At 38.2% G+C, this 14,374-nt stretch overlaps 1 protein-coding gene across 2 annotated transcripts; it reads left to right on the top strand.

Annotated features, from left to right (window-relative positions):
- The first annotated feature begins 4,817 nt into the window (after nt 1-4,817).
- Nucleotides 4,818-12,411, top strand: LOC132141426 (AN1-type zinc finger protein 5-like). Of its 2 annotated transcripts, XM_059550922.1 has the most exons (6): nt 4,818-4,959; nt 8,592-8,750; nt 9,096-9,195; nt 9,341-9,444; nt 10,837-10,968; nt 11,049-12,411. In XM_059550922.1, exons 2-6 carry the CDS (start codon nt 8,594-8,596, stop codon nt 11,195-11,197), a joined length of 642 nt encoding a protein of 213 aa, XP_059406905.1. In that variant the 5' UTR covers nt 4,818-4,959; nt 8,592-8,593; the 3' UTR covers nt 11,198-12,411. The 2 variants fall into 2 exon arrangements, with proteins under 2 accessions (XP_059406905.1, XP_059406906.1); XM_059550923.1 differs by lacking the exons at nt 10,837-10,968; nt 11,049-12,411 and adding an exon at nt 10,010-10,547.
- Nucleotides 12,412-14,374: the final 1,963 nt, after the last annotated feature.

Raw genomic sequence — 14,374 nt, 5'->3', positions numbered from 1 at the left:
ATTTGTGACAGGGACATTTGATTGCCTATGATTAAATCTGGATTTACTAGTGCTGCATGGCTTGTTTGTTTTTCATTGGTGATAAAGGACTAAATATTTTCACACTCATGCAATGTTTGTTCATATGATTCAACATATTTGTTTTGTTACTGAACTTGGTTATACATTATTTTAAACAGAATCAAGACATGGATAAACTGCAGAGTTCATAATTATAACAGGATAGCCTTTGACTGAAGACAGATCAATGAAATAATTTGAAAATAAAGTGGAAAATGCATAGATGTAATTGCTAAAGCCATATTTGGAAATGTCTACAGCTACAAGCAGGATCTCTTATATGTAAAAGCAGAATGTAAACACTGAAACTATATGAAAAACTGCCAGAATACTGGGTACTTTTGAGCAAATGAACAAGATTTCCCTTAATAAAGAGGGCAGGCTGAAGTAGACTGGGGCACTGACAGAAAGTGAAAGCATACTTGAAACAACTACAAGGGCAGGAAGAAGCTGTCAAAATAAAAAGGGATAGCTGACAGACGAATCAAGACTGGCTTCAAAAGCGCATCTTATGGATTAAAATACATGCCATCACTCTAGAAAACTAGCAATGTGATATTACCTCACCTCAGTGTTGTTTTAAAATATCAATGTTAGTTTTGACTAACACTGATATTAATGCAGATATTTACTGAATTAGTTTTATATATTTTTAGTTAGCTGCTTCACTGATGGTTTTCTGTCATTCCATATTAAAGCTTCTGATGCTGTTATGGGTCGACACACGTGAGACAATGGCACCAGCAGCTGATACTCTTATACAACTTATGTTGTATCAAACACTTTATGGCCCAGGAACATACTTACAGCTACAAAAACACACTAAAACAATAAAAAATAAATAGAACAATAAATATTTTTGCGTTTCACCTCTGTATTAAGTACAGTGAGAGCTTAGACTTGTAAAAGCAAAAATGTAAGGAAGGAAATCCACCTTACTATACACCACAGTTCTGCTTTAATTATATAATATCTATTTGTCCACCATGTTTAAAGCATGATGAAAAAACTGCATCCATTTCCAATGGTATCTGAATCACCCGCAAAACTTCTTGACTTAACTGATCCATAAAGAGTATGTATATAAGGAAAACATATTATTACATATACACAAATGGATATTTGAAAGCTTCATGCATAATGAATAATGTAAATGCAATGAAGTTCTGTATGCTTAAGAATGCATGCAGATAAGGCAACATCTTTTGCACACATTCTCTTTTCCTGAATAGGTGTCTAGGTGGGGTATCTATGCATTGTAATAAAAATGCAAAAATCACATAGAGCTTGTTTCTCATGTTTGACATAGGCTGATCTCTCTACTTAAAGGGATACTCCACCCCAAAATGAAAATTTTGCCATTAACCACTTACCCACCATGTCGTTCCAAAACTGTAAAAGCTTAGTTCGTTTTCGGAACACAATTAAAGATATTTGTGGTGCGGCAGACACAGAAGAGCGTGGCACTACAAAATGGCACTACGGTGATCGAGAGGAGGACTTGACTTTAGAGCCCGACCGATATATCAGCCGGCCGATATTATCGGCCGGCCGATATTATCGGCCGATATAAGCTAATTGCATTTAAATCGGCATCGGCATTTATAACGGCCGATGAAACATGAGAAACAGAGTCTCATGCTTCACTCATGTTATGAGTGTTGCATAGTGTGCCCACCAGAGGGAGCTCTGCAGCTCCAGAGTTAACAACAGCGCCAGAAGTCCACTACAGAAGAAAGCGATTAGCCAAGGAGATGTGAAGGAGATGTAACTTACTGTTTTGACGGTGAGTCTGTCGTTCGTCATGTGAAATGATTGTAGATTTAGTTCATACCCTGTATATAAAAACTGTGTGGTAGTTCTAGCTAACGGTCCTATCATTATCACTTCTAAATATTCTGTAACATCACTTACAGCCGCTAATGCATTGCTATATTAGATTAGCCACAAAGCTAATACCATGTTTATCAGTGGAAGAGCGCGAACGTTAATAGGAGGCCTCAGGTCTCTTCTCTATAACGTTAGCGTTTAACTTATTCTTATTCTATTGCGGTGTGTTTCCCACATAATGACCGCGTAATTGGGCCTTTCACACAGTACGCGGTATGCACGGCGCTTGCCGCTGGGTTCAGCGTTGCCCTTCAGATACAACGCGATTTACGCTGCGCTATGGCGTAGGCGGAGTTTTAAAAACGTTTAGCGGGAGCTCTTTCATAGTCTGTTGTTCCTCCTTTCGGTCACCAGCAAACATGTATCTGTCCCGTTGTAAGAAGCGAGCAATAGCGCTAGTCCTGCTGATGAGAATTAAGAGAGAAGCAAGGAAGAAGAGGCTACCCTCAGGTCCAGAGAACAATTTGGTGAATTCAGGCTGGTTACGTTACTCTAACGCTAATAGCTTCCTTTTTAGCAGGCCCCTTAAATGCTTGCTATTAACTTGTTTGAAGGTGGTTCTTCTCAAAATTGACAGCGGTGTGTTCATGACACTAACGTTATCCATTCAACTTAGAATTGATTCCGTAATCTTCCGGTAATAGTAGGCAAGACGATGTTCTGTGAGAGCAAATATAGTGTAGTTACAGTAACTACAGTAGGTGCGTCAGAAATGATTAAACCAGAGGGGACATGTAAATAAATGTGAGCTGAACTAGCGCTTTTTTTTTTTACATATTGTTTCAAAGCAGCTTTACAGACATAACAGGAAAATGTTGAAATAATATTGTTAAATATAAGTAGGTAATACCTATTGTTTGACAAATTAAAAAAATATATATATTTCTCATTTTTGCCTATGTAGGAGATCCCAGTTTATTATTATTATAATTCTAATGATGACATGAGTAATGATACATGGTGATATTATTAATACACATGCTTATTCTTTCTCGGTCTCTCTTTCTGCCTACAGATGGCTGAAAAGGTGAATGCTGTAGCAGCAAAGTGTGGGACTACTTCTGCAAATACTTTAACTTTAGTATTATAATTTATTTACAGTAAACACACAGACTGTTAAAACCAGCTTCAACTGGAAGAAAGTAAAAGTGTTAAATGTTTAAAACCAGACTGTTTTTTGATCATTAAAAAATATATACTTTTGATGTGCAATTGTTTAGTCATTGAGACTGTAATCTAAGGCTTTTTTTTAACATAATCCATTCTGGAAAATGGTTTATACAGCCCACATACATAGAACAGGCAGATATTTTGCTATTGAATGTTGTGTAAGTGCAGTTTATAGGAAATGGGTCTAATATCCAGATTATTTTTAAAATCAAAATATCGGATTATAAATCGGCTCTTTTCGAGTTAATATCGGCATCGCCCCCCAAAAATCCATATCGGTCGGGCTCTACTTGACTTATTGAATAAAGTCGTTATTTTTGTTTTCTTCTTATACAAAAAGTATTCTCATTGCTTTATAACATTATGGTTGAACCACTTATGGCAGATGGACCATTCTGACGATGCTTTTCATACTCTTCTGGACCTTGACCGTGTATTTTACTTGGCAGTCTATGGGACAGTAACAATCCTCCCAGGTTTCATCCAGAATATCTTAAATTGTGTTCTTAAGACGAACAAACTTTTACAGGTTTGGAATGACATGGGGTTAAGTGATTGATAACAAAATGTTAATTTTGGGGTGGAGTATCCCTTTAAGCAATGACACACTAAAAACATCAGATTAAAGGTGAAGCATGCAATAAAACCATTCTCTTGTACAGCATGTTTGCACACACAACACTTGCATGCAAACAGCACACACGGTGTGACCAAACTTAAACTAGTTCAGACAGGTTTATTTTCCCTAAATTTGCATTTTTTTTAAACTCAACCCCATCCTTCACTTTAAACTCTTCTTCTCAGAAACAACCAGGTGGCTTCTGCCTTTGCTTATGTGCGAAGCCACCCTCAGGATACACTGAGTTGGGTTACACTACTGAAAGGAATCTCTCTCACACCAGCTTCAAGGCTTGTGGGTTTGTAAAGTTCATGTGAGAGTTTACTGACTGACGCCAATTAATGCATATAGTGTAAAAACACATGAGAGCACAGAGGTGAGAAAATGAATGAAATTTTTGAAAATATCTCAAGAATTTGTCCGTGGAAAATGTACGCAAGACATCTTTTTACACAAGCCTCAAACTTTGTTGTTGAATATATTTAACTATTTCTAACTTATATTTCAATGAATCCTTTATCAATCAACATTTATATTTTTCATACTCTGCAACTGGAATTCCTATGCAAAGAATTTTTAACACCTCTGTGCAACACTATACAGGCTGTGCAATGCACCACTTCAGAAGTGGTTCCTGTGCTTTCCTTTGCAGTGTAAAGATGGCATCAGTGTGTCAACATGCTAAAAGTTACAGTGCCAATAACAAAAATAGCTGTGATACAACAGCGTGGGACAGATAACACAAACTTATGACTGGTAAATGTTGAAAGTATCTAGTAAAAGGGAAAATATCATCGATATAACACAATATACCTACTAAATGTTCAAGACCCCATTTTACGAGCCTGTTGTTGACTTTGTTGTTTGTGTCAGGCTTGGGAGACTTTCATCAGGAAGGTATGATTTCGTCATCAGTGTGTTGATACTAGATGGCAAACCTTAAAGTGGATTGTGCCTTTCTTTAACTACCACGCCCCGCCCACGAGCGTCCAATGACCAATGAATGCCTTCCTATCTGCGATGACGCGATCAGTCACTCCCCTTCACTAAAGAAGGAAACAAACAGAGTGAAAGAAGGGAGAGATCAGGGGGGAGACGGGAGAGGAATTGACTTATTTACATCACCGACAGAACCTCGAGAGGAAGACAAACTCCTTTTCGAAGAGTTCCTGCTCTTTAACCGACGTTCATCGACTGATAAGGTTTTAAAAGTCTTCAAGGTAAGCGCTAAAGGTTTATATGAATTTTATTTAGACGATAATCGCGAAGGTTTGACGATGTGTTTCACGGAAAAACTGTCTGACCTCGTAAAAGGAAGCGATTAACGATTACCGATTCAGGACGTGTAACGTTAGCACACCGGGTTAAACCGCTAGCTCGGATCTATAAATGCCAGGGTTATTTGAGGTATCGAGCGTTTTTGTTCTACGGGTGGGTCCCTAAAAAAACAAAGTGCCCCAAGTTGTCAGCAGCACCTTCCTGGACATCACAAGCCCCAGAACGTGACTCCCCTGGCCACAAAAAAAAAAAAAAAACCGGCCACGGACAGTCGCTAACGTTACCCTTTCTTCACCTGTACATTCAATCATAAATCGATTTGCGATATCTGTTCTTATTTGACGGTTTATTTATTATTTTTCTGTAATTTTTTTTCGAAACAGGCTCACAGTCCCAACGGTTTACCTTCATTGTGCTTAGTCTTGTTTATTGTTCGACCGTGAGCGTATAAATTCAAGGAAATATCCTTTAGTTCGCGTTTTTTTTTTGCTGTATGTTACTAGTCACTCAGACAAACAGCTGGCTAAGCCAGTTAGCTTTTTGTTTTAGGCTTGTTCAAATGACAGATTGTCTGTCTAGGGAGGAAATCCTATAGCAAAAGGACAAAGAAGGAAGAATGAACAAAGCCAGTGCTGCTCTGTAATCGCGATGTTTGCCTCTGGATGTGTCATGATATTTTACGTCTCGCTATTTTTGGCGTTTACTCGCCGTTCTGGTTCACTCTGTTCTCTAAGATCCACCCAGTGTATTCGTCTGAGAGATTCGACACAAGTAAGCTGACTAATTTACCTAGATAGCCACACGCTTATAATGCTGTCTAGACCGAAAGCTCGTCTGGTTTTGAGCCACTCTTTTATGTCCCGGACACGACTGTCCCTTCATGTAGACGAATAAATGACCTGTAATTCTCGGTTGAGTGGTGGTTTGAAATTGTGCTAACCGCCAGTATCGACTAGCACTAGTTTTGGTATTGATCCGCGGTGTCTGTCAGCTGGTGTCGGCGACTTGACTCGCGTGGTTGAACACGTGAACAGCTTTTGTGCTTTGTTTGCCTAAAATTACATATTAGAGATGTACACTTAGTCTCACCTTTATTGCCTCCTGAAATTGCATATCACGCTTGACACCCTTTCGTTAGGTTAGTCATGGTTAGGTGGTAGAGCTTGTGCCATGCTGTTTAATGTGTAGACTTAATTTACATATACAGACAGACGAATTAGAAGCGAGTTCAGTTTGGATGAGGTTAGGAATAAAAACGGCAGAACTCGGTGTTAGTCCGTTCAACCGGTTCACTTGACTGTAATTACTCTGTCCTGATGAGGGTGGTTGAGGAGCTTGGGTCTTATTTTTGGCCGAGATAAAACAAGGAATTTTAATTATAGCGGGGTTTCCGGTGTATCCACGCTTAGAGACTTAGAAAAGTTCAAACCCTTGAGCTTTAAATGTCAATTTTTGCTAATTAAACATTTTACACACGAATAAATGTATCACAGTTTTGTGAAATGTCATTGCAATGATGTACGTTTATATACGATAAAGACAGTTTTATAGAAGACGCTTTTTTTTATTCTAAGTGGAGCGGGTCTCCCTCATGGGTGCCGCCATAATGAGGTCACAAACAGCATAATTGCTAATAATAGTATACAATTAGTTTTTAAGAAACAATAAGAATTCTTTGTTATCATAATTTAGTATGTTAGTGTTTAGTTTTTAAGTAGTTTCAACGTGTTTGTTGTCAACTGTCTATATTTTAATCTAATAGAACTTGATTTTTTTTTTTATAATTTATATAGCATCATTAGCCGGTGCGTTACCAAAAATAAACATAAAAATTAGTGGTGGGCCGTTATCGGCGTTAACGTGCTGCGTTAACGTGAGACTCTTATCGGGCGATAAAAAAATATCGCCGTTAATCTATTCTCAAAGTTGGGTTGGGAGCTGGGTCTATACTAAGCAAGCTATAAATGACTTTCACCTTGATGAAAGCCTGGCTGAGGCCAGCCTAAAAAGATGCTCAGGACAGTTGACGGGCTTATCTTTTTCACGTGACAAGCCTTACCGCTTGTCGATTTAAACATTAAAGCATCCAAATAAAAGACACGGAAAAGCTGAATAGAGTAGCTGGTTACTCGCGCGCTGTGTTCGGTGCGCATGAGAGAGATCTCCTGCAAAATATAAATCGCAGTTTGAACAAACAAAAAGATGTGAAAGAGCCCAATTCAGTACTCGAGGTGTTCTGGTGTTCAGGGCTCACGCAGAGAAAGGCGTCTCAAAACACTTGAACATCGAATTTGCTTCTTTTTACTCTTTTGCCGACAAATACATACAAAATATGTCGAAATATCCACATTGGAAATTATGCTCGAAAAAACTGTCAGTTATTTCTTAAGTGAAAGTAAACAGTTGAGGAAAAAAATGGGATGTGTATTATATTGGATGCATTCATCGTCTCTTAAAGTGACCGCGCCTAATTCAGCTACTGGCTGCTGTAATGTTAATCCAAGAAAAGGAAAATGAAAATCACTCACTGCTCTTGACTGAATTACTTTGTAGTTTTAACAGTTAAACCAAAAATTATTCAGACTCCAGATATATTTTTGATATATATAGCAAAACTGTAATAATGTTAGAAATGTTGAAGGTGTATGTATAAATGTAGGTTTGATTGTACACATTGAAGACTATCCAGTGCTAATTTACATTTAATTATTCGGTTTCTGTACCTTGACACCTACAAACTTAAACAGTGTGAAAATAGCACAAATAAATAAAAATAAAAGAACATACAAATTAAACAATTTCAAACAGGGCCCACTGGTACAACCTTCACCGGGTCCCCGCTGACCCCAGCTACGGCCCTGCTCACGCCTGTTTCACACATACTCCGTCTGCAGTGCGTATGCAGTCCGTGTGCGTTACGTATGTGGTGCAGCACGGACTCAATGTGCTTTCGCACTGCAGACGGAGTATGTGTGAAACAGGCATAAGGTTGTTTGCACCTTGTGAAATGTGGAATTAGTTTACAGCTTTTTCAAGCACTTTGTGATGCATTTTGGAAACAGGAGATGAGCCCCTTTTCTAATGCACCACCTAGCTTGATAAACCCCTTCTCAAAGATACTGTTTGTTGATTTTATTTGGGTAACACACATATTCTGAATGCTGTTGGCAGAATTCGAATGAGCCATTTTAATCTAGATTAATCTAGATTAATTTCAAGATCACAGCGAGATTAATCTAGATTAAAAAAATGAATCTATGCCCACCTCTAATAAAAATACATCTAAACAGAATTGGCTAACTAAAGAGTATAATAATAAACATATTATACGTACTAATAGTTCAATGCTGCTTTTTCATGTCCAATACTGATACTGCAGCCTTGAGTATCTGCCCACAATAGTGCCAATCTGATACGAATAGCTTAGAATCTCTATACCTGATCAAATAATGAGTGCACCTTTAAAACAATGATCTCCTCTACTCATTGCATGTGCATGCAAGCCAAACACAGTGCTGTCATTGTTAACAAGAACACTCTTGTTCTGTCTCCATTTTCTTTTGTGATATATAAGCAATGGCCCAGGAGACAAACCAGAGTCCCATGCCTATACTATGTACCACAGGCTGTGGTTTTTATGGCAACCCCAGGAACAATGGCATGTGCTCGGTGTGCTATAAGGAGCACCTGAACAGACAGCAAAGCAGTGATCGTAGTCCCATGAGCCCCCTGGGTAAGTCACACTGAAACATTAACCTGTATATCTAACCTTCTACTAGTTAGAGCTCTCTATGGTTACAGACCACACAAAAAATGTAGTTATACTATGGTATAAGGGCTCTCATTCTTTGCACCTCTTGAAGACGGTGATATTATAGTTGCTACAGCAATAACAGACCATGGTTAAGACATTTTTGACACATCAGCAGCACTCAGTGATAGCAAGTTATTCTAAGCTGACCTGAGAAATTGTAAATAAGCTACACTTGTTTTATATCACAGGCCTTTAGTATATAGTGTAGTACAGCTGCACCTGTGTACTGTTTGTGATATGTGTCTCTGTGTTCTGTTGGAGCAGCTGGAAGCCCCTCAGCAGAGGCCTCCGCCAAACAGAGACTAGAAGCCAGCATAAACAAAGCAGACTCTTCACTTGCACCCAGCACAGATACCATGAGAGAGTGAGTACTTCATGTGTGTGTTTGTTGTTAAACCTCAGAATAGGAAAGAATGCATTTTATGTTCAGCTGCTTGACGTTTGAATGATCTCCTGTGTTTCAAGAAAAGCCGGAGCATGTTAAACCCTCCACCTGTTTGTTTTTGCAGAAGCATTCCTTCCACCTCCTTACCAGTCACACAACAGATGACGGAAATGAGCATTTCTAGAAAAGAAAAGGCCCTTTCTCCTAAACCTGAGTTTGCTGAACCAGGTAATTGGAATGAAATATGATCAAATAAATAGTAAAAGTAGAAACACAAACCTGCTTGTTTAGACTAACACAGAATGTTTCAGACTGTTCCATGTCAAGGACCGTCAAACATGATGATCCCTTCGATTTCTGAAATGTGTATTTTCATGTATAAAGATGATTGGTGGAAAAAATGTCGATGACAACTAAATTAAATAATAATTTCCAAACTTATTAATTAAATTATAAAAATGAACAACAAAGCAACTTGTAGATTGTTAAAATATTAGCTGTTGTCAATTAAATAAAATAACTGATTTCATGATTTATCACCAGTCTCTATAATGCAAAATTAAATAATAAACTTATTAAACTTTGTGAATAATCATTGTTAAACATATTTCATTAAAGTGTACAACCCTTAATAATTTTGTTAAACAAACAAACAACCAATATTTGTGCACCATTTTGCTGCTTGATTGCAGGGGGGATTTTATAATGTGTATGATGGAATCTTTTAAAAATGCCTGTCAAGTGTCAATAAACCAAAACTGTGCTGTCTAAATATATATTCAAATGTCTGCAGCTACAGCAGTGCGCAAGATGATGAGCAAGATGACGCACAAGATGAAAGCAAGATCTGTTTTATTACTTATTATCATTGTTCAAGTTTGCAAGGAATGTTTATTTAAAAGTCTACAGTGTGAATGTCAAAGGAAGCACTGTCAAGTTTGTGTTGGTTAGGCCTTCAGACATTAAGCTCTGTTTTCTCAGTCCTTTGTACTAAAATGGACTTTACTGCATACAGAGCGGTCTTTGGGCCTGCTCCAGTTTTACAGGCTGTTTACACAACAATGTTTTCAGCCAAAAACTGGAAACTTTTTATGCGTTTTGCCTGTTCGTTTACACAACGAGGCTGTTTTGGGGACTGAAAAAACATATTTTTTAAAACGGGTTTCAAAGTGCAAGTTTTTGTTTCCCAGTAAACACCCAATAAAGGAACCTTTAAAAACGGTGACGTCATGTGCAGTACGTGTCGATTTTAAAGGCGCCAACTACTGGCCTGGCATATGCAATACAGCGTTTTTGGTCATTTTCGCAGATATGTGTAAACACGAATCATTTTGAAAATGTTGTCGTGAAAAAAAACGAAAGTGACAAACTTTTCAGTTTTTGACTACATCGTTGTCGTGTAAACGTAGCCTTAGTGTAAGCTGTTTACTCATGACTGTCTTTAGTTCATGCAGTGCTCACTTCGTTCTGACAGATTTTGGGAGAGCCTATTTCAGGGTACAGCCCTATAAAATTGCGATCATACTCAGAAATCGGTCTCAGGCTGCTTTCAGAATCCACTCATGCCACATTGCAACGTTTTCATTTCTGACATTTTTCCTCTTTCCATTCTTCCCACAGTCATAACGCAGCCCACTTCCTCTTACTCCCCCATCCCTGTGGCTCAGGGCAGCGATGAGGGCAAGAGCCCTGATTCCTCCAAACCTAAGAAAAATAGATGCTTTACTTGCCGTAAAAGGGTCGGACTAACAGGTGAGACTTCATTGATTGGTCCTTTTGATATTGGTGTGATATCTGTGATCGGAGGTCTTACGTCTTCTTTGGTTTTACAGGTTTCAGCTGTCGATGTGGTAATCTGTTCTGTGGAATTCACCGGTACTCAGACAAGCACAACTGCACGTACGACTACAAGGCGGAAGCCGCTGCTAAGATCCGTAAGGAGAATCCCGTAGTGGTGGCCGATAAGATCCAGAGAATATAAGCTTTACCCTCTTTCTCCGCGAACACTGGTGGATAAAATGGACGACTTAAAAAACGGACTTGGGTTTTTCTATCACCTTAAGAAGAAAATGAGAGGACTGTACCTTTGAGGCTCATGCATGAACGATCTTGACAGATTTTGGTTTTCTAATAGGTATTAATTTCTTTCCGTTTTGTTTCCTTTCCTTTCTGTGGTGTGTTATGCTTTGTATTCTTGCATATTCTTGTTTCCTAAAGCATAGGACACCTTTCAGGAAATTTTAGCCTTTATTGATGTTTTTTTTTTTTTTTGCCTGTTCCCGCCCTCAAGCAATAGGAGTGGCAGATACTCTGTGCCAAAAGTGGCCGTGTAGTTTCTGAGTAAGTAGTGTTAAGTCTTTGACTTATGACGCCGGATTTTTAAGAGGTGTGTCAAAGCTCTACTTGATGATGTGTGCAGCATGTATTGATCTGTTAAACTGCAGTTTGTCATTTACAGTCTGTTTTAGCAAATCAGTTGGAATGTGAGTCCGCCCAGTCGTTAAAACCATTTATTTTGCATTATTTTAGAATGTGAACTTGCTACTGTGACATGTTTTTAAATGGAAGTTTGAGATTCATCAGAAGACGTGGAACAATTCATCAACTCTCTTCCCACATTCTAGAACCAATAACCTTCATTCTGTGTTTTAGAGTGTCAGATGTCCGGGAGTTTTATTTTTGTTAATTATGTGTGACATTTTGATAAGACTGTAAGGTGGTACAGTCTGTTTCCGTGTGAGCGTATTTGTGTGCATGGGGGAAATTTGTGCACAAGACCTTCTTCCTGTTGTCAAAGCGAGATGAGCTCACTCTACTTAGACAGCACATTCATGACACCGCAATAGTGTACGCATAAAGTCAGACCCGAGTCTGTGAAACACTGTTCTTCTTGTTTGTTTGAAAATGCACCTACAATGCACCTGTCATTTTTGTGTGTCGGCATTAATGGAAGCGAGTCCGAGTGCATGTATTGTGTATATAAACATCTTTTCTTCTGTAGGGAGTGAGGTTTCCTTAAAAAAAATTTATCTGTTGAGAGTATGTATCTGTTTGATTTCAGCCTTTAGTTATATGCAAATTTGTGTGGAAAAAAACTCCTTACTATGTTCATATTTATGTATTGCATTTAATCCTTTTACCTGGCATTAAAGAAAAAAGTATTGTAAATAAAAATATACAGAGAGAAAATATATAGTAATGTTGTTCTGTTGTTCATTTTTGGGGAAATTCCAGAACATCATACAGATAATGGTTTTTAAGTGAGTATTTTCCAGGCATTTACTGAATAACATGCAGCAGAAGGACCACACTGTAAATTACCTAACAGCTGAATGATTTTTCAGATGGTGCTTGTTTCGCACACCTGTCCCGCCTGCTGACGCAAAGACATCCTGTTTTTACGACAGCTGTCCTGACAACCTTTAGCACTTCTGTACTCACAACCAAAGCAGATTTGACAATCCTGCCTGACCTAGTAACAGCTGGAGAGGTGTGTGTCAACAGCTGGTGTGAACCCTCAATGTCACCCTCAATCAAACACGCAGGGTATTCATATATACTTTTCCTGTCTTGTCTTCAAAGTGCATCTCTGTCCCTTAAAGAAAAATTTTTTAGTCCAGTCATTGGGTGTTTTTGTCATACAGTGACTAGTCAGCGTCTGTGGCTCACTCTGTATCTGTACAGAGGGGGCTGGGTGTTCAGCCGGTCTGGGTGGATGACATCACAGTGACGGGTGGTGACAGACGTTGAGGGCAGATGTCTATGCCACAGTGTGTAGACATGCATTAGGGGGAGGGGTTAACCAAGGATACAAAGAGATGTACTGAGGCATAGTTGAAGAGGAAAGCAGTGTGACTTAGAACTTTATATCATTAGTAAAAGTAAATGACCTGCAGGATGTAGGAATTGTTCAGCCGGGGAACAGATGGGTTCTCACACAGTTCTGCGTGTTCTTCCCACGTTAATCCTTGTGCCAGTCAGAGGCTGTAAATACAGTCGTGAGTTTGGCTGAGGAGAAGAGGGCAAGGCTCAGAACCACGAGACAGAGTAGCTAACAGAAAGAGTTTAAAATGTAGGTTTTGGTAGAAGCCCTTTTTTGGGGGAGGGGGGGGGTATTAAGTATTTATTTTTCAGAATTTTTTTCAACTTTCTTTTTTAAAGTAATTTTTTAATAATTTATATCAGAGGTTTTTTTAACTGGGGTGTTTTTTTTTTATTTTTTTTTTTTTTTTTTATAAATTTAAAAAATGTTTACCTCCATGTCATGTGACCACTAACTGATATCAGAGTATTGTGAACATATGAAAGTTTAAATTATTTTAATATTTTCTTAAAGAGAATATTTTAGGCTAAACGGGGTTCCGGAATCCTTGATTTAAATGGTCCTATAAATGCCAATGACAATTTAAAAAATATGTTAAGTTATAAAAATATAATAAATATTACAAAAACTGTCATCAGGGGGTATTAATGGCTAGTAAAAAAAAGTTCCCTGCAAAAGGTGATTGTCTTACTCAGTATTTTTGTCTTGTTTTCCCAGTATAAATATCTAAACATTCTTAAATCAAGAAGCATTTGTGAAGAAAATGGCATGATATTAAGTCTTTATATCTGAAAAAAAAAAAATAATTGTTTATGCTTAAAATAAGGGGGAAAATTGCCAATGCGGTAAGAAAAACAAGCTTGTTTTTCTTTTGAAATAAGTTTGTCTTCTTACCCCATTGGCTTGCTTATGTTCTCTTGTTTCAATCTTAACAGCATGAAATGCTACATGTGTAATTTCTGCTCAATTTTATAATGTTTCCACAGTTTCATCTTGAAATTCTCCATTAGTAGTGACGAGAAATTTAAGGTAGCAGACTTAGCTTTTCAGTTTTAGTGTTTTGTCTTTTTGGCTGGTCTGTCACAAAGTCGAACCAGATTATGACAGATGCAGTGAACTAGGCCAGTGAGTTCCGCCTGTGATCTTGCACAATCTCTCTCAGCCTAACAATACCACGCACAAGTAAACAATCTTAATCTGACACAATTCTCACTTCACAGGAAACTCCAAATTCACATGCTGCTCTTTCTGAACTTTACCAGAACGTTCCCGTGTAACGACCGAGCTTTTGCTCTTTGAGGCATAGTCAGGAAGATTGTAATCGGTTGACAGTAC

Source organism: Carassius carassius, chromosome 5 (genome assembly GCF_963082965.1).
Source record: "Carassius carassius chromosome 5, fCarCar2.1, whole genome shotgun sequence".
NCBI classification, from domain to species: Eukaryota; Metazoa; Chordata; class Actinopteri; order Cypriniformes; family Cyprinidae; genus Carassius; species Carassius carassius.
Note: the sequence above shows the minus strand (reverse complement) of the source record. Positions and strands in the feature narration are given on the sequence as shown.